The sequence below is a fragment of the Schistocerca piceifrons genome, chromosome 7 (assembly GCF_021461385.2).
Source record: "Schistocerca piceifrons isolate TAMUIC-IGC-003096 chromosome 7, iqSchPice1.1, whole genome shotgun sequence".
Classification (NCBI taxonomy): domain Eukaryota; kingdom Metazoa; phylum Arthropoda; class Insecta; order Orthoptera; family Acrididae; genus Schistocerca; species Schistocerca piceifrons.
The window spans coordinates 418,422,548-418,443,958 of record NC_060144.1 but is presented as its reverse complement, the minus strand read 5'-3'; the positions used below and the strand labels follow the sequence as shown (position 1 = coordinate 418,443,958).

The 21,411-nt window shown below is 43.0% G+C and overlaps 1 protein-coding gene across 1 annotated transcript in view; it reads left to right on the top strand.

Annotated features, from left to right (window-relative positions):
- The window catches only part of LOC124805746 (myrosinase 1-like), an 86,343-nt gene that overhangs the window by 58,443 nt on the left and 6,489 nt on the right, over positions 1–21,411 (top strand). The window contains exons 8-10 of the mRNA XM_047266314.1: positions 8,978–9,126; positions 17,186–17,320; positions 19,505–19,611. Of these exons, the coding sequence (XP_047122270.1) occupies positions 8,978–9,126; positions 17,186–17,320; positions 19,505–19,611 (391 nt within the window). The remainder of the gene's footprint in view (positions 1–8,977; positions 9,127–17,185; positions 17,321–19,504; positions 19,612–21,411) is intronic.

Below are 21,411 nucleotides of genomic sequence, written 5' to 3'. Positions count from 1 at the left end.
CGAACAGAGGAGTGGAAGACCTTCCATTTTGACTGACGAATTGGTGCAGACAATCGAGGGAACTGTTTGTTAAGACCACCGATTCACAGTGATTGTCATTTCTGCGGTTTTTCCAGATCTCTCTAGAATTCTCTGATACAAGACTTCCAGAGAAACGTGGGTTAGCAGAAACTGTGCACACAGTACGTCCCAATCAGCATTTAACTTCTTCTTTCTTCTCGTAGTCAAAACAAATGGCATGCTTGGAACAAGAGTACCATAAGGCTGTTTAGACAACAGTCCTGTAGTCTCAGTAATACTCCATGTCTTCCAAGCCAAAATGTTAGCATCTGGAAATGCTTCAAGGCCACCATAATCTGCTTGATTGCCCCATACAACAGCAAGTGTCAGCCAGGTACTACCTCCAAACACTGCTTGTACATCACAGGTAAAGTTCAGATGGAGTCCACGAAAAACATTTGGACCTCCAATCAACTGCTGTTTATTAAACTGCCCAGCCAGGTCAACATCAATCGCCTTCAAACTGCGATACACAGGCACACTGCGCCGCCAGCGACGACGGTAACCACGTCGCAGAGGCATTGCTGTGGCACGTGGCCGCTGTACGAGGCTGCCGGGCAACACGGGCCCTAGTTCTACTAGGCCCGTGTTGCAGAATAATTGGCTTCCGGTCGGGCTGACAAGGCGCGCTGGCGCTCTGCCAGCGCGTGGCGACCGGAAGTTGCGGTTGCGATACGCGCTAATGGGGTCCAGCTGCGCCGCAGCACGGAGCGTTATTCGCTCTGCGAACGTCGAGGAGTACGGACGCATAGCTCTGGGTGTCTCGCTGTGCGTTGGCTTGCTACGTTCACTTGTGTTAACGTGCCACAGCAATGCCTGTGCGACGTGGTTACCGTCGTCGCTGGCGGCGCAGTGTGCCTGTGTATCGCAGTTTGAAGGCGATTGATATTGACTTGGCTGGGCAGTTTAATAAACAGCAGTTGATTGGAGGTCCAAATGTTTTTCGTGGACTGATTTACAAGCAGTGTTTGGAGGTAGTACCTGACAGAGGAGCTCGAGGAAGACATCTCAGTAGCGGCCACGAGTTTCTGGAGCGACTTGAATTGGAAAGTGAGGAATTTCTGAGCTCTTGTTGTGACTGGATATGAAACGTGGGTGGCTCACTATACGCTTGAGACAAAAAGACAGTTGTCCAAGTCACCCACCTACCAGACGAATTCAAAACCAAAATTTCGGGCAAAAACTCCTACTCTCTGTGTTCTAGGACAAAAAAGGCATCATTTTGTTCGAGTCTCTGCCTCAGAGGGGCACCGTCAACGCACATCGATATTATGAGCCCCTGAATCAGCATTCAAAACAAAAAGTAAGGATACCTGACAGGAGGAGAGAGAAATGTCCCTGTTGCACGACAAAGCCCGTGCTCACACTGCCTTAACCACTAACGCAGTCTTGGACTAATTACTTCCCCACCCCCCCCCCCCTCCCCCGCCGACAATTGTATTTTCTGACTTGGGGCATTCAGATTAACATCTTTTCGAAAGTTGGTACGGAACTAGTGGGAGAGTCCTTCGAGGAGGGTATAAAGAAAATTGTGCCACAGCTCACCCCATGCATTGACAAGTATTGTGTGGGAAAATAGTAAACGTATATCAACAGTGTCCTGTTAACTTTTTTTCAGATATGATTTTTCTAAAAAAAATAAAAACTCTAATACACTTATTTTCTGGCCATGCCTCGTATGCGTGGGTCACTCAGACAGCAGTGACGTGTGTGTGTCAATCTAGAGGGGTTCAACGAGTGTTCTGCAGGCTGAATACAGTGGGCACAGGTTTGCGAAGGAGGGGCTTTTGCTACAGGACATTATGCCATTTGCTTTAGAGATGGCAAGTGAAGTACCTGTGGCACTAACCTGTGTTTGTAGCGGAGCAAATGAGAGCCGTCTTTGTATCGAAGGAAGAAGCTTTTGGTTAGACAGTGTTATCTAAATAATTCATGGCATTCGGATCTGGAGCCAGACATTGTGAAAGGCAGTAGGTGTTGTGGCAGGTGAGTTGATGAACATAGGTCATGTCGCACGTTCTAGGGTAAAGATTACAAAGTCCTGAACCGTGATTGTTCTCTGCTGTCCTTAGCAGTTAATGTCCAAGGACCCGCTCTCCCTCTGGGAAGGATGTTGTTAATGAGGGTGTAACATAATTACAGTTCACTACCTTGTAAACTGTAGCCGCAATAGCATTCGGAAGCTGGAACCGGATCCGAGGCACAAAAGGATGTTCATAAATTTTCAACCCTACTGTTTCGTGCCCTCGTGTCCTGTCGCGAGATCGGGTTGGGGGGGGGGGGGACAATTTGCAAGTGGGAGAGGGAGAGGGAATGGCACAGAATTATATACTTATATGGATATGGTGTCTATTCTCTAGCCGTCAAGAACAGAATTGTATATTAGGACCTTCATCTGCTGACGGGCGTTGATATGCGTCAACCGGGACTTGAACCCGGGATCTCCTGCTTACATAACAGACGTTCTATCCATCTGAGCCACCGAGGACACAGAGAATAGTGCGACTGCAGGGGACTACCTCACGCACGTCTCCCGTGTGACTCATATTCTCATCATATATGTCCACACACTACATTCGTAGTGTCCCTACCCAATATACTCATTACACGTGGAAGACATTCTTACCAAGTCCCGTAAGAGTTCGGGTAATATGTGTGCATCCGCACAGAAGAGGACGGTCGTGGCCTGTATTGCCAAAACTATATACTTATACGGATTTCCATAGTCCCTGCAGTTACGCTATCCTCTGTGCCCTCGGTGGCTCATATGGATAGAGCGTCTGCCATGTAAGCAGGAGATCCTGGGTTCAGCTCCCGGTTAGGGCACATATTTTCACCTGTCCCCGTTGATATATATCATCGTCTGTCAGCAGCTGATGGTATTAATATATAATTCTAACGGCAGTGGGTCCCACAAAGACCCCCAATTCGGCAAAATTTACGATGCCACCCATGTACCTTAATTGGGAACTTTATAATCGTCCCTCTACAAAGACATCAATTGACTCATTCCTAGACGTCAGTGAGACAGACAAACTCAGCTGATTGGCTCTGCGTCGCTGAGCTGGCGTCTACTGGCCGCATGCGAAATGTTATGAGTGCATGAAGGGCTGTCTCAGCATTGAGGCATTAGTGAATGGCTGCCTCTGTACAGAGACATTTTTAAAGTACCTAAGAAACGTGTACAGATGTCATCGAAGGTGTTGAAACCTTCAGGGGCACTTTGACATTTAATTCACGCATGTGTCAATGTCGCACAACAACTGTCCCTAGTGGTTTCATCCAGTACACGGGAGCAAAATGTGCGGTCGAGCTACAGCCCAAAGGGGAGCGATTACGTTCAATGAAGATGCTGCTCCACACTGTCTTTAGAATAGCACCCACCTTCTTGGCCGACTTCACTAACGCACGTTTGTGTGGTGGTGCTTGACCCTGAGGTAAGCCAGTTCGAATCTTGGTGGCGGAAGAAATTTTCTTTGCCAATATTTGGCCGGCAGGGAGAGAATTTAAAGTTCCTAATCATTAGACTTTGCGGCAATGTCTTGGGTTCAATAAAAAAATCTTCGCAGTGTATGATGAACTGAGAGCTTATGACGCTGCTGATGGTGAGCCGTCCAATGGATGGAGACGTTAAACTCGGCCGCCCCCATGTTGCTTTTTGAGAGGAGTAAGCTGCTGTAACTGCGACCGGGATGGTCGTGGGGTTGAAATGACGGAAAGCGGGGCGGGGACTCGCGGAGCGGCCCGCGAACAACAACATAACGGGAGAGGACGGACACGACCAACGAAGGACAGAGCGAACAACAACAAGACCGAACAACGGAGTCACAAGGAAACCTAACAAACACGTCCATTCGTACACAGAACAAGAAAGTAAGTAAGCTGTCTAACGCGAGGCGACGTGTCCACAGACGTACGCGAGATTAGACTGACTGGCTGTGCTTTTTTTTTTTTTCCTTTATTGATTTTCAATTCCCCCCGAAGGGGGAGGGTTGGCAGCAGCTTAGTACGCTGCTCTACAGCCTACAGACATTTTTTTTAAAAAAAGGAAGAAAAAAGAAACAAGAAAAACGGGCGATAAAACGGTGACTTAAAGCGTAAAATGGCGGAAAAATGCGGAAAGTTAAAACAGAAAGCAAAAGGGGTTGGCAGTGTTGATAAAATACACAGGAATCAGACAAGCAACATAGTAGACACACAATTAAAAAACATGGCGACAGTCTGGTTTCTGTTCGCAAGAGATAAAAAATCACACCCAGCGACAGTATGATGGCTGTACGCTACACTTCCCAAAAGACACAACACGGAACACTCACTGTAAAAACACTCACTGTAAAACACTGCACGAAAATGGCGGCACAAATATGACACCCCCGAGCGAAAGGCAGATGGGGGGGGGGGGGGACCTGGAGGAGGGGGAAAAACAAGGAGGAAAAAACGAAAAGGGGGGGAGGGTGACAGGCTGAGCGAGAGGCAGGCGCTACCGGGGGCGCCGCTATTGGCCACTGGAACCACTTGTTCCACTGTGGCGCCCTCACACTAAAAGCGGGCCAGGAGGCGCGCGCCGCCACAGATTACGGCGTGATCGTGCACAGACCTCTAGGGGTCTTCGGTGTCTATGACATCTGGCGGGGATTCAAATTCCGCGGCGTGCGGTACCAGATAAGCTATTGCCGGCGCCGTGTTTCACCCTCTCCGACACGAACATGACACTACACTACACGCACATCCATTGCAGTCACCTACAGTTAAAAGATAACTGTAGGCGCACAGTTCTCATGCCTCAAAAAAGTAAGGTGCCGGCGGGAGCGGAGGATTGGGAAAACCTTTCCGATTAGATGGTTGAACTTTCTCGTAGCGGCCTCCCAGCCATTCATGCCATACGATTTTACTTTATTACGGAAGATTTGTATCGTCCGCTGGAGTCAGCAGTGTCAAATATTGTCAAAAGTGCCGTTCTATTGCTCATCGAACTGCGAACTGTCGTTTTCGACCACGAAATGCATGGGAAGAGTCGATTTCATTGACGCCCATTATGCGAACACATTGGGCATTTTTTTGTGTCGATTCTGAGCGAGTGTGTGCGTGAATTGTTTTCCTCATCCGTCCATGGTAAAACCTCGAGATTTTAACGCTGGGAGTAGCGGTTCTAGCCCCCATGCCATAGGCGTCAAGAGAAGACATGGAATATGGGTAACAGCGAGTGTGATAACCTTCCTATCGCGTGATACGTCCACGGTGGCAGTGGGTAAAATTCTTGTGCCACGTTCACATGATTACCTTACTTACACTTCACATGAATTTCCGAACTATGGCCTTTTTTTTTTCGTTATGTGTCAACACCTTGCTGTTTGAAGCACCGTCGAGACCGAGTGTGGATTCGCAGGGCACCACATTCTTGCACCATTACAGAAGGGAGTTGTGTGCACCTTTGAGCCAAATTTTAAACATCTGCTTCGCGACAGATGGCAATTACGAAGAAGTGACCCTTAACTGTGTGGCGCAGATTGTTGTTGTTGTTGTGGTCTTCAGTCCAGAGACATATATATATATATATATATATATATATATATATTTGTGTGTGTGTGTGTGTGTGTGTGTGTGTGTGTGGGTGGGTGGGTGGGTGGGTGGGTGTTTCGGGGTTGCCTAGTGTTGGGTATTGTGGGACTTTAAGTGCTTGAGACAAAGACGAGTGGCAAAAATGAGATTAATGAGAAGCACCCAATTAAAATTGTGGACCACAAAATAAACAAGGAGAAGGAACTGTGTTTCCTTGGAAGTAAAGTTACACATTGCGAAGCAAAGAGGACAAAAAACAAAAAGCTGTTCCTGGTCAAAAGAGGTTCTATAGTGATAAACATCTGTTAAAACTTGAGGAAGAAATTTCTGAGAATGTATATGTGGAACATAATATTGTACGAAAGTGAATTGTGGACGGAGTGGTAACCGGAAAAGAACCGAAGAGCCTCAGACGTAGAATGACAGGAAACGAAGAGATTCTCCACAGAATCGGTGAAGAAAGACATGCTTGGAAAAATTTGACAAGAAGAAGGATCTAGATGATAGTACCTGTTTATGGAAATGTTCTTTCATTGGTGGCGGCAGGAATTCATGAAAGGGCCAAGCCCAAGGTTCAACATCACTTGTGAATGACTACATCTAGATTTATATCGTGACCAAATTTAAAATCTGCCCTTTCAACGGAATGAAGGGAAAAGTCAGTTATTAACAACCAATAACCACAGTGCTTAAAAATTTGCTTTCAAACTTTTCCCCTTTTTTTAAAAAAAATACAACATGATCTACATCAATAATCACTTTAAAATTCTCTATTTAAAAAATTTACAACTATATCAAAATCAGCAATCACCAAGCACTAGAAGGCTTAGAAATTGCATTGAAATTTTTATGTATTACAACAAGTTCAAGATCAATACTGAACCCTGAAAGGCTTAGAAATACACTGAAGAGCCAAAGAAACTGGTGTACCTGCGTAGCGTCGTGTAGGACCCCCGCGAGAATGCAGAAGTGCCACAACACGACGTGGCATGGACTCGGCTAATGTCTGAAGTCTTGTTGGAGAGAACTGACTCCATGAACCCTTCAGGGCTGTCCATAAATCCGTAAGAGTACGACGGGGTGGAGATCTCTGCAGAATAGCACGCTGCAAAGCATCCCAGATACGCTCAACAATGTTCATGTCTGGGGAGTTTGGTGGCCAGCGGACGTGTTTAAACTCAGAAGAGTGTTCCTGGAGCCACTCTGTAGCAATTGTGGACGTGTGGGTGTCGCATTGTCCGGCTGAATTGCGCAAGTCCGTCGGAATGCACAATGGATATGAATGGATGCAGGTGATCAGACAGCATGCTTATGCATGTGTCACATGTCAGAGTCTTATATAGACATATCAGGGGTCCCATATCACTCCAACTGCATACGCCCCACACCATTACAGAGCCTCCGCCAGCTTGAACAGTACCCTGTTGATATGCAGGGTCCATGGATTCATGACCTGTACACGTCCATCCGCTCGATACAATTTGAAACGAGACTCGTCCGACCAGACAACATCTTTCCAGAAATCAACTGTCCAATGTCGGTGTTAACGTGCCCAGTCGAGACATAAAGCTTTGTGTCGTTCAGTCATCAAGGACACACGAGTCAGCTTTCGGCTCTGAAAGCCCCGTATGGATGATGTACCAGTGAATGGTTTGCAAGCTGACACTTGTTGATGGTCCAGCCTGCAGCAATATACGAAAGGGTTGCACTTCTGTCACTTTGAACGATAGGGTCCAGCCATCCTTTGGTCCCATTCTTCCAGGATCTTTTCGCAGCTCAGCGATATCGGAGATTTGATGTTTTACCGGATTCCTGATGTTCACAGTACACTCCTGAAATGATCATAAGGGAAAGATGAGGTGTTACAGAAGAATGTTGAATATTAGGTGAGCTCGTAAGGTAATCAGTGAATAACTTCCATGTAGATAGCGGGAGTATATAGGGTAAAAACTGTAGAGGCAGACAGAGACTGGAATACATCCAGTAGACCCAGGACATAGTTACACGTTCTGCTCTGAGATGAAGAGTTCGGCACAGGAGAGGAATTCGTGGCTGGTTGCGTCAAACCAGTGACAGGATTGATGACCCCCTACCCCTCCCCAAAAAAAAAAAAAAAAAAAGCCACACTAGATGTCTCCTACGCTCACCAGCTAATGAGCCGAGTGACAGATGGCGTATGGCGTGAGTGTAAGTGGACTGCAAGTGCCATAGGGCCCCACCAGCGAGGGAAGAAAGCCCCCAGTCCCATTGGTTTGGTTTTCAGTCCGAGTACGATGCAACATTCCACATCAGGGCATCAGTGCTAGTCTTTGCATATCAGCGTAACTACTGCAGCGGGGACAAGTTAATAGTACTCAATCCCAAAGCCCTCCCATATGCCCCCCACCGCCCCTACAAGAAAAAAATCCTTAAAAAATTAACTTTTCTTTGATGTCTCTCGAAGGGTTCTATCAAATCTCTTCCAAATATTGTAGAGGTAAGACACATTATTGTTAGCCATAGATTAATGCGAAAAATTTTGATCAAAACACAGTAGAAAACATTAAATATATCGTGCTGAAGCTCAAAGTGTAGCGGAAAGCAATTTACCAGATGCTTAATGTGCTTGGCTTTCTGTGTCTCTGAACGTTATTATTTCGTTAACGCTTGTTGACTATTGATGTGTTACACAAATCCATTTGTTCTTTTCAGAAGCACTAAATGTACATGACATCCTCCTGACTTCGTTGTTTAAGGAAATCACCATGCCGCTGCTAAATCCCGTATTAGTTTCTTACCTATCAGACTGAAGAATCTATGGAGAGTAGCGCACAGGGAAAACAGCTACACAACAGATACCACGGATCGATATGACTGCTATTATAGTCACACCCCCTACTCTGGACAACTTTGTGAATTACTGCCAATGTGTTTTACTGTAATCACTGGAATTACATCGGTACCCAGGATCCAGAGAGAATTGTTGTGAAATACTTAACTAGTGATATAGCTAGACTTGAGGTTTTGCTCTTACTGTCATAACCGCATGTTATTAGTCGGAGAATGACTAGCAGAAGCCAAAAACTGATACGACTTACCTAATACGAATACAGTTACTATTTTATATAAAGCAAATATTTTGGTTATTTAATTGCTGCACAATGAAGGATTCCATTCTTCCAGGAATTACTATCTAGTACCTTCAGACAGCGTTGAATAACGAGTTTTCTTTAATGGGCACTATTTAGTCTGATCCCCATTTTTATAACTATTTATACACATATCTGTATCTTTCAGGATGTGATAATAAATTATGATGTACTGAGTCAAAGTTACCTTTCACATAAGAATATCTCAAAACTTGGCATGTCTGTCACAGGATCTGCGGATTTCCTTGGATTCAATTCATACACAACAATGACGGTGTTATCTCGAGAGCATGGTATCTCTCCATCAATGGACCGTGACTCGGGAGTCGCCAGGATGCCCAACTACACCTACCCTACCAGCTCCGCCTTCTGGCTCACGGTAAGTTAACATGCAGAGCTAATCCCATCTTCACAGCATGGAAACCTTGAGTCTGCCCTGGAAGTCCTTTTAATCTACGCGTCATTACTTCACAGCTGAGCTATATGATGTTTTATCTCTTATGAATTCTTGCCACATCATCATTCATGGTGATGGTTCAAAGCTGTCTTCTCAAGAATAAAAACTAGGATCTGAACATGAATAAATTGTTATTACATATTCTTTCTGTGAAATGTGACACATTGCAAAAGCTAGTGTTAAGGGTTATCCGTGGTGCACCGTCTCTACTTCAGCATTCTAAGCGATCACGAACTTGCGGTGGTTTTTCGGTTAGCAAGAAAGGATTGCAGATTTACAGCCTTACCTACAAAAGAAAGGAAAGAGTCGTATGACATTGTTGGCTAGGAACCCCGACTGGTAGATTGCGCGACCAGTTTGAAAAAATTTCTTCTTCCGTAAACAATGAGAATGATTTCTGTTTTATGTGTGTCTGTTGACAGTAAGTGACTCTGATGGTAGTGTGCAGTCTGTGACATATTTGTTCTGATGGGACAATTGAGGGCGTCACACTCAGAGCCGGCAAATTGTCCACTGCCCCCAAATGGTACCAAGAGGACAGTCGAGCTCAACGTCTCAATCCAACAGATGAGTTACTGACAGTGGCACATGCCCCGTCTCCATGAGACTCTGCAAGGAAGGTTGGAGTTTGATGTAGATCAGTGGCGCAAAGTCTGGTGAGCAGGACCTTCGTACAGTCACGTCTCCTTCCTGTTGTTGTTGTTGTGGTCTTCAGTACTGAGACTGGTTTGATTCAGCTCTCCATGCTACTCTATCCTGTGCAAGCCTCTTCATCTCCCAGTACTTACTGCAACCTACATCCTTCTGAATCTGCTTAGTGAATTCATCTCTTGGTCTCCCTCTACAATTTTTACCCTCCATGCTGCCCTCCAGTGCTAAATTTGTGATCCCTTGATGCCTCAGAACTTGTCCCACCAACCGATCCCTTCTTCTAGTCATGTTGTGCCACAAACTCCTCTTCTTTCCAATTCTATTCAATACCTCCTCATTAGTTATGTGATCTAATCTTCAGCAGTCTTCTGTAGCACTTCATTCCGAAAGCTTCTATTCTCTTCTTGTCCAAACTATTTGTCGTCAAAGTTTCACTTCCATACACGGCTACACTTCATACAAATATTTTCAGAAACGACTTCCTGACACTTAAATCTATACTCGATGTTAACAAATTTCTCTTCTTCAGAAACGCTTTCCTTGCCATTTCCAGTCTACATTTTATATCCTGTCCGGACTAATGTTAGTTTTAGCACTTTGTTCACAAAATGGATTCTGGAGACTGCAGCTGCTCTCGTCTCCTTTACAAGGTACAACTTATGTAAATAAGTAATTTGTGGCGCATGAAAAATCCCTTGATATGAAATAATTAAATGAAAACGGTTTATCATTCGAGTGGCAAGCTTTAATCGACCAGTTCTTTTCCTTTTGGTGTTCAACACTGAGGTTGGTTTGCAGCAGACCGCCATTCCTCTCTTCTGTCTGCTTTCCTCTTCATCTCCACATATGTGTTACATACAACGTCATTCATGATCTGTTGAATGTATGATATCCTTGGTCGTCCCCGCCGATTCCTTCCCTCAATAGCTCCTTCTGATATTGTTCCAATGATGTTGTTGTGCCGTAGGATGTGCCCTACAAGTTTATCTCTTCTTGTTTGGATGTGCCTCCACAGAGATCTTGTTTCCTGTACTCTTCTAAGCACCTCTCCATTTGTTACTTTGTGTCTCCAGCTGATCATACTTCTATAGCATCACAACTCCAGGGCCTCTAGCCGTCTTCTCTCTTCTATTCCAATTTCTCAAGTATCACATCCGTATAGGGCCACACTCCAAACGAAAGTTTTCACGATATCGACCAGTTACGTACAATAATGATACATTTCCTGAACAGCTTCTCACAAAAAACTTAGTTGTGCCGTACTTCTATTTTCGTGCCATTAAACGAGCCAGAGACTAAATATTTTTTAAGTTAAGAGTAATCTAGCATGAAAATGTGGGAAAGCTGCTCCGAAATTCTGTACACGAGTGAAACGCCACGAATTTTGACATAAAATGAAAAAGGAATAAAAGAGTAAAAAATGTACAAAGCACACTCGAGCCAAGAGGCTTAGCACAATTTCTGCATTTTGTAGCTACTTCTTTGGTAATTGTTCGAGGAAGTTGTCTTGTACAAGGTGACAGTGAGGGCTGGTTCCTACAGGTCACCCAGGCATGAGTTGGTAGACCGAGAAACACCCAGCGGACTAATCTGAATGGTGAAACAAAACGGATTATATTACATTTCAGCCTCCAGTTGCATAAGCAAATAAACTTTACCTAGGTTTCTGCTATAATAATGTAGCCTTCTTCACAATGTCACAACATAAAATTAACATTAAAATATGCCAGATACTGGCCTTGTCGAACTTAAAATGTTGGTGCTACATTACATAGTCGCATCACTTCACTCATGTTTCGTCGATAGGCCACACCAACGGGCCAGACAGGTGCGCCGCGGGCGCTGAGTTACAACTCCCCACTTGTCTGGCCCGTTGGTGTGGCCCATCCATGAAACATGAGTGAAGTGAACGCGACTATGTGATGTAGCACCAACATTTTAAGTTTGACAAGGCCAGTATCTGGCATATTTTAATGTTAATTGTATATTGTGACATTCTGAAGGAGGCTACATTATTATAGCCGAAACCTAGGTAAATTTTATTTGTTTATGCAACTGGAGGCTGAAATTTAATATAATTATATTTTACAGTTTCTGACTCTGCTGCACTATGCTAAAGATATTAAAACGAAATGACCTCCACAGTCTCGAGGCCCAAAAAGTGTTGCTCAATAGCTATCAGGGTGTCTCGGTGGTCACCGCTACTACAGGTTCTTTGAAGAGCTGTAACAACATCTCAGCGACGGGAGCCCGTCTCGTCATTGGTTTCCTAGCTGCTTACTGCATCTTCTCAGATGTTGTTGGGCTCCTTTGCCAGATTATTCCTTGGCGTGGATAGCTGTTATAATTAAATGTTTTCTTGCGTGTATTGTGTAAAACATGCACGTGGACGCGTGTGAGTCCGCGGGCGCGTGCGTGTGTGTGTGTGTGTGTGTGTGTGTGTGTGTGTGTGTGTGTGTTCCCGCGCCCAAGTGCAGTAACAGTATTACATTGTCTAAATTTGTAGGCACCCTTTTCACACAGTTAGGAACTACCTTTAACATTATAAACACTGTTCTGATAAGCAATTTCCACAGTGCTCCCACTGGTAAAAGCATTAATTAATTGTTGTTCTCTTTTTCTCAAATATATGTAACTTTATCTAGATTACGAACATTGCTTCGACACGTCTACGTTTCTTGGTCTGAATTATATAGAATGAACCTGTTTGAGCCGCTAGCTACAAACTGTTCGCTGTGTTCGAGTTCTACAACCATTCTGTCATCTGGACATTTGATCAGTATGTTTTCCATTGCAACAAATGTCAGTTCTTGAACCACCCACGTCTTTTGTTAATTACAACGTTTCCCAATATAATGATTTACTTTTGTCATTTTTCGCATGTGAAACTCGGCGCTTTCCTAATTTTCAAGGTTTGCGTCCCTTGTAGCTTTATATCATTTTAAGAGCTCTTCATATCTCACAAATGCATCACAGATGTTATTTTAAGACTTCTATATGATCAGATCGCAGATCGTTTGTGATGAATGAAACTATGTTCTAGATTTTCGCGAAAAAACATTCTGACCAAAAGAAAAATCAGGCTTTCCTCTGCTTAATATTAAATGTTTCATTCAGTTCCTTCTGTTTCTCCATAGTCAAAAAATATCTTAATTCATTAGCACTATTCATCTCTAATATTCTCACTGTATTTCAGTAGTCAAAATCGCTAACAAAACATCTAACGCTGAGGCGTTGCCTCATAGAGACTCTTAAAATCAGGAAGTGCTGTTATATAATTATTATAAATCCATAAATGAAGTAAGCCTCTGGAGTTAAGATGCACAGAACAGGGTTTTTGTGTCAATATACCGTGCGTCCGCAAAGTCTCTTCGCAACAGGAAGCCTCGCTTGTCTCGTCTAGTTCAGTGTGTGAGGGTGTCAACACATCCAAGTCTCACTGCTCGTCTTCCGTGAGCCTGCAGTGGCAGAGTGTTCTATTGTTACGTGTGCGTTGTGCGTTGCGCCTGTTACTTGTGTTATTGTCTAGTTCTTGCATAACCTGAGTGAAGTGAGAATGCTTACCATTACATAGAAAGTGGTATTAGTGGAAGAGATTTTCTGTGCAGGTGGAAACTTTTCGGACCATATGAGGCTGCAGTTTAGATTGCGTTCTCCTGCTTCGTGGTGTTCACATAGTGATACAGTACATGATTTCATTCGCAAATTTCAGATAACACGTTCAGGACATGACGCACCATGAATTTGTAGGCCCACAATTTCAACAGAACGAAAGCTTGACGACATTTCGGACATCATATTACGGAGTCCAACAAAATCTGTGAGGAGGTTATCCCAACAAGCTAAAATCTCTCGTACGACAAGCAGAAGGCTGTAACCAAAGAATTGGGGATGTATCTGTATGAAATTAGTAGTGAGCAAGAATTACAGTGTGTGGACCATGTGAAACGAATCGCGTATTACGCATGGTTTCAACGATTGTTAACCGACATGGAACTGCTGTTTTAGATTGAACCATTTTCACAAATGACGCTTGGTTTCACCTGTCTCGCTACATTAATTTAACGAACTCGGTAATGATAAAATCCACATGCCGTAAGGGAAATGTTATTATACGCCGAGAAAATCAGAGTGTGGGTTGCGATAACACGAACGTGAATTATAGGGCCAATCTTTTTCGATACAACCGTCATTTCGGATGTCTATTGTTCCAAGATAATTTATTTCCTTATTGTCCTGCTGAATGAAAAAGGTATCAATCATTCCTTTTTTCCAATAAGACAACGCTACCGCTCATATGACACACCAGCCGCTATGACTTTTAGATGAAATCTTTGGAGAGATTGTAACTACGGAAGGTCTCTGGTCTGCGCGCTCGCAGAATCTGACTCCGACCGACTATTTCCTTTCGGGTATAACTAAAACATTTTTATGTCAAAGTAACCCAAAGGCAATAGATGAACTGAAGACAGTGATAATTGATTGACTGCAAACTGATTACACGTGACACTTTGGTAAAGGTGTTCGCAAATAGATGTAAAACTTGCTGAACTATGCCTTCAACTAAGAGGAAAACATTTCCAGAACCTAATGTGATATTAGTGAGTACAGTGTTTAAATGTAATTAACATAATTAATTAAGTTCAATGTTTTAAAAGTAAAATGTTGAATCCAATCAACCAACATAACTGCAGCCACTAGTAGTGATTCCTGGCCCCCGGCTTATACAACGACATGAATGTACTGCCAACATTACACGGACTTTGCGGTCGCACTCTATATTGCCTCCTAGGTCACGTGACTTTGGTATGATGATAGGGAATTACCGCACTGGGGTACCAAAGCGGCTCTGCTAGCTGAGGCCCATGGGGCTCAATGGATCTTCCTGTAGCTGGCATCTATTTGAGTATGGCAGCTCTGCTAAAAGAACTTTGTTCCTTGAGTTTACCACGAGAGGTCTGTGAAAACAAACCACGGCAGCTTATGGCCGTCCCACATCTGCGTATAAGGAGAGCTGCATTGTGCTACCTGCCACTCACCCTTACGTAATTTTCTTCCACTTCAAAGTGTGCGCTATGGACAGTTTAGACAAGGAATCATTTATCTACAAGTTTCAAATGAGACCAGCAATCTGGAACACTTCGTTTCAGGACTGTTCAAAGTGTGAACAGAAGAAAAGTGTGTTGGGAAACATGAGCGTCATAAATGCAGTTCATTCCAAAGAACACGCCGTTTCACTTTACAATCACATTCAAACTATATACAGTAAAGCACTACCCGGACGCTGTGTGGTTGGAGATAGTGGAAATTGTCGATCTTCAGTGTCCTCACAGCTTGTTCCTGATGATACACTCCAATCACAAGAAACACAGATAAACAACATTACCATCCGGAGTATGAAATTTTTCCTTAAAAGCTACTTACAGACCGAAATAGCACAGCTGCATCTCTTGCTGCAGCAATTGATGCTAATGGATCTAAGACCTCAGATGAAATTGAATTAAGAGATAAAAATGTAAATAGATAAGGCTGGTTTCTTACTTATTGTTCCAAGTATATGTTTGCGATATTAAATTTAATTTCATAATTAATTACTTTTCAAATAAAAATTCAGAAATCTCTTTTATGCACACAGTGTGATTCCATGTTACAAACTCTTACACATGATAGATAAGGGTAAATATATCAATTTGACGTAAGCGAGCCTGGTCCGGAAACGACTGATTCGAAAGTTTTAATCGAAAATCTTTCGAATACCTGTGACTGTGGAAAATTTCTACCAGTACTATTCTTGACAAGATCGTTGCGTAGGCAACTTACAGAGGTGCTAGTATAGATCAAATCAAAACAAAAATATGTGGAAAACGTGAGCTCTAAAATGCGTACCTTAAGAGCTATGCACAACTGTTCATCTTCGATACTGTGAAATATTTCTCTTCTACCGCGAGATCTTTGGCTACGACACTCTTGGAGGGGGAAGTATGGGCGAAAACAAGAAAAAAGGCCAGTAAAAGTGGGATCTAAACTGCGTACTATAACAGCCATGGGCGCCTGTTCAGTAGATGGGATGTGTTTCACAGTAGCGTCCATTTCGGTACTGAGAACGGACTGTGCTAGCAGGCGTACCGGCAGACCGGAGCTCTGCCGCCACAGCTGCCGTGGTGTCCCAGTGTGGTAGGGCCCCAAGGTTTCCCCACAAACAATCTGCAGATTTTGTGCGCCATTACGTCGTTAATACCAACAGAATTCATTCTGAAGTACCGTTGATTTTTGCACCTTAACTATTTGCACGGTTTACCCAGAATGAATCTGGCTTAAAGCTTCCCAGAAGTAAATGCAAGGCCATTTCGATTGCTTATCAGAAAGTAACACTTCTCAGAAGTCGCTTTTATTATTTTAGCACAACGAGGGATCGGGGCACCGTTTTTTTAGGCTTTGCGCTAGACTTGAACGTAGTACCGAATCTCTCTTTTAACGAATTATTTTTCGGTAGCATTAGGAAATGCTCTCTAAGTTCTCCATGGTGCAAGTTTCTGAACAAATGTCGAATTTCGAACTGTGGCGTGAAGTGAATTAGAAACTGGCGTACTTATTTTGCGCATTTTATGTTCTAATGTTCACTACGTTATATAATAAATATTATGAGGAAAAAATACAAAAAACAAAACGAATGTTCAAAAAAGCGAAGTACCTGTCGTAAGACACACACACGCACACACACACACACACACACACTGCTTCAAATGTCTGCCTATGAAAACATTTCTTGGTGCGTACATGTCTTAATACAAAGTGTAAACATGCATTAATATCGAAAGTTACATGACAATACCGAACTGATGGGAATATGTGCAGAAAACTGTAGTAACTATATTGATATTTATAATTTATAAAGAAATTGTTAGAAGAGACCGCTGAATACTCTAGTGCCAAACAATTCGTAGAACTTTTAAATTTTGCGACAAATGCGTTTCATAACTTATGAGAGCATTTAGCGAACACAGGTTTGTAATTACAAATAATGTAAGCTCAAGGCAAGCTGCCAGTTGTCAGGATATTGCACTACGCCCCTCGTTCTCTTATTTCCTGTCTCATTCATGAATGGGACATCTTTTCCGAACCGTAACACTTACCATGAAACGCTAATTATTTGTTAAGTAAGATGCAGACATTCTTATTAACCAAATCTTTCCAAAGAAGCACCTAAATTACTCCTTGTTACCATCAGTCACAATACCAGCTTAACACTGTTTGGTGCAAAAAAAAAAAAAAAAAATCACAGCACACTTTGATTTATCTAATACTGCTCGTTTGATGTCTCTGTTTCTAGGTTGTGCCATGGGGTTTCCGCCGAGTTTTGGACTGGGCGTCTACAAGGTACCCAAACTACCCAATCATCGTTACAGAGAATGGTTACGCTGACTATGGAGACCTGGATGATCAAGAGCGCATCAGCTACTATGGCGTAAGTGAATTGTATTTACAGCAAACGTTCAGTTGTCTGTCTGTACTGTTATCAATGTACAATGGAACAATTGTGGAAGACAGTCGCTCTTCCATCATATTTTCTCGTATTGTGAACGGATTAAGATTTTTTTGAATTGCGATTTATGATTCTGTCGAGATGTAATCTACAAACTTCTATGAGCACGAGGCAGTCTGTCCAACCCTGCCATTACAGCAGACGAAAATGAAACGAGCGTTTACGAAAAAGAGTTTTGAAGTTTGGAATCAAAAGTTTTTAGATTTTGTGTGCCTGCAGCGCAAGTTTTCAGCGAATTTTTTGTAGTTTTATTCCTTACTATAGATGCTTTTCTTGGGGCACAGTCTCTAAATTTGGCATAAGGCTCATGTTGGTGGAACAGAGGTAGAACTGAAGGAGAACTTACTTGCAGCAATTAGCTTACAGAACTCCTGCTTGACTGAATCCTGAGAATTCCTTATAAGTGTGGGATCAGTATTACGCACATCTATAGGTTCAGATAATTGCTGTGCGTTTGGATAGTGCCAGAAATGCTCATCCAACACAAGTACCATACGCTATAAGATATATGCTGTATTTCACTGATAGTCTTGTTAAAAATTCCTACATGGTCCTCTGGTACATACAGGTAGTTGCAGAAATCCCAAAAATGGCAATGATCCCTGGAATTAGTCGAAAGTGAAGCACAGTGGAAATATGATGAACACAAAGTGCTCTTCACTACTCATCATGAAAAGGTGCAAAGACTGCCTGGGAAAAGGCGTTGCACACAGTGGCAAATAGGGCTACATCTTTTCAGTGGGCCTTCCAAAACAGGAACTGGACAGTGACTGCCTTGAGGCATCCAATGTGTTCCAATGAGTAGTGACTTCACTTCTTTCAAATGATGCAAAGTGCCAAGTGCCCTGACAGCCCAAAGAGGCATTTAACGCATAGTGTGTTGAAGGTATTCTTCCAGAGAGATGTTTGCTGTGTGATGATTTGGGACTGGTTTTTGTGCCATTATTTGAGTCCACTCATTCACATTACAATAAACATGAACGAGTGTGTTTACGTCTTCTCAGCCACCAACTTCTGCCCTATTTTTTTACATGTCTGTTATGAGTGTGCTCCCGACACTTTTGTCTTCCGAGATGAGAAAACAGTGTTCATAGGGCTTTAAATACACATTTCTTGTTTGACGTTCACTGCGGCATCCTATTGAACCTCAACTGGCCCTCCATCTTAATGCCACAAAATCTATCGGCAGCTACTTGGAACAGCTGATTAACTGACAGTCAACGTTTCCACAACATGGCACGTCTACAGGCTCTAATCGTCTATGAGTATCTTCTACTGCACATCATGCCTGAAGAAACGTTCCTCGCTGAATTGAGGCCGCTATCAAGGCTAGAGGAGATGTACACGGTGTTATCATGATGTTTCCTGGGAGAAAATTGGTGTCCACAGTGCTCACGTGATATTTAATTTTTGTGTCTTACATAAGTTATGTAGTTGTAATAAAGTTCTAAATTACTGGTCATGAGCGCTGAACTGAATGTCTCAACAACTAGAAGTCTATATTTCCAGAACAGTACTGTTGCTTTGGCCCCGTCGTATCGTGAACGATCCACGTCTACACTATAAGAATGTTTTCCCCATGGCTATTTGCCACTTTTTCTCACAGCTGCCTGACAAGTAGCTCTGTCTCTCTTTGGAAGACAAGAGTGAAATATTGACTTCTTTCTGTGCTAGTTCCCGAGATTCTGTGTCGAGAAGATGATAGATGCCCCATGACTTGAACACCAGCAGGCTGTATAATCGCCAACTGATAGTGGAAGCTGAAACATCCTGGCACATTGAAACACTGCACCAGATCCAGTCTCAAACTTGGATTTTTTTTTTTTTTTCATTTCGTAGGCAACTGCTCAGGGCTTTCCAGGAACGTCACATGAAGTGCCTGCACAACATATGTTCTGCCAACACATCTCTCCTACAGTTTTAACCTTCCTGGAAGTACGATTGTAATTTTGAGAGAATATACGTAGTATTTTTATCTGGCGCGTCAGAATAGATTCAGCAATTTATTTTACTGGTTGCGTTACATAGAACAAATTAGTTTTAAGGTTAACGTCATTAGTTTGATACCATTTAATGCACTTTACAGAATATCATACTCTATTTCAGCAATACCTGGCTGAAATGCTGAAAGCTATTAACGAAGATGGGGCAAATGTAATCGGATATACAGCGTGGAGCCTTCTGGACAACTTGGAATGGAATTCTGGTTTCAGGTAAGTCGACGTTATATCGTATGGTATGATTTAGAGACATATTAGTTCTCTAAGTTGATTTTCTATCGATTTATGAAACATTAGAGTCTTTCCATACTACCAACAATCCGGCTACGAAGTCCTTTATGACACCTCCTTAGTTCTTGCTTCCACAGACACACGTTTGTAATGTATTAAACTACCGATTTCTACCGATATCGTCAGCAACTAGAGACGCACTATTGTTAACCATTTCATGCCGGCGCCGTGATTGTTGCTCCGTGCGCTGTAGACGAGAGCCAGACCCACCCTACCGTGCCCACAGTACGGCGCAGTTTTCGCGCTCCCCGCGGTGTTATTCTGTTTTGATTTCACGCTCGTAGTGCTATCTCAATTATTGGACTTTACAATATGTATTTATTCGGGTAAATATTTACACAAATCACACATATTTTTGATATTGTGTGTCGTGTCTGTGCACAAATCCAAGTCTGGGGATGTCAATGGAACAGCTGGAGTACCACGTGTACGTCCTGCAAAAGCAGCTACAATAGGTGTTTCATGTTCATCTTCAGATTCGGTCGATGATTCGCTTCCATCTTCACAGTCACTACCCAGTTTGAGAGAAAGAGCGTATCTGACATATCACTTCTAATGCTATCTCAATTATTGGACTTTACACTATGTATTTATTCGGGTAAATATTTACACAAATCACACATATTTTTGATATTGTGTGTCGTGTCTGTGCACAAATCCAAGTCTGGGGATGTCAATGGAACAGCTGGAGTACCACGTGTACGTCCTGCAAAAGCAGCTACAATAGGTGTTTCATGTTCATCTTCAGATTCGGACGATGATTCGCTTCCATCTTCACAGTCACTACCCAGTTTGAGAGAAAGAGCGTATCTGACATATCACTTCTAGTAGGAATTAACTGACATTAACAACACGACACTTCAGATAGAAACAAGGCGCGAAATGAGCAGTGCTACTCAAGCGAAACCAACGCTTTGAAACTGAATGCAGCTGCTGTCAAGTGACTCTGTTGTTAACTATAGACTTCGAACAAAGCGCTAGATGGTGCATATGTCAAACTTCCACTCAAGTCGAGCGTAGTGAAGCGGAGAAATGTTACACGAGGCGGAACTGCTACAGCAGTCTACCGGCTGGGCGGCACATTCACTCCCGACTTCTACAGAAGTTCATCATAGCGAAAGGGTTAATATACTGAAGGTAGACGTAAAAGGCCTACAAGCCTTTTGTTTCTCCCTTTCCTATTTTACGTGCTTCGTTGCTGAGGGTGGTTATTTGGGTTTTTTAGCTACTTAAGTTATAACTCACAAGCTCGACTCGAGCCATACCTTATGTTTGGCTAACACATGGTTCGATACAGTGGTCCGAAGTTACTTACAGAATAAGCCTCCAAGATCCTGTCAGTAGCTTTTTCAGATAATGGTTATAAGAGGAGAGCCTGGTCTGTTACCCTGGAGGTAAGAGAGTATTGGAAGAGATCTCACTGACTACAGCCATGAGGAGACTAAAGGGAAGGAAAACATCTGGACAGTTAAAATTAGTGTATACACAGCATATGAAAGTTCTAAATATCGCAACATGACTATTTTGTCTTTCACATCTTCCTCTACAGCTGTACTTAGCGAAACTGAAGAGTGGTGCTGTTTGTACTTTTCATTGTGCCATTAACGTGCCTTCCCGTTCCATTCAAGAATCGAATGACCAAATAATGACTGTTTGCCTCATGTCATCAGCACGGTCTCTATAGGGCTGATACGCAGAGAGCCGAATAATATTCATAGTTTC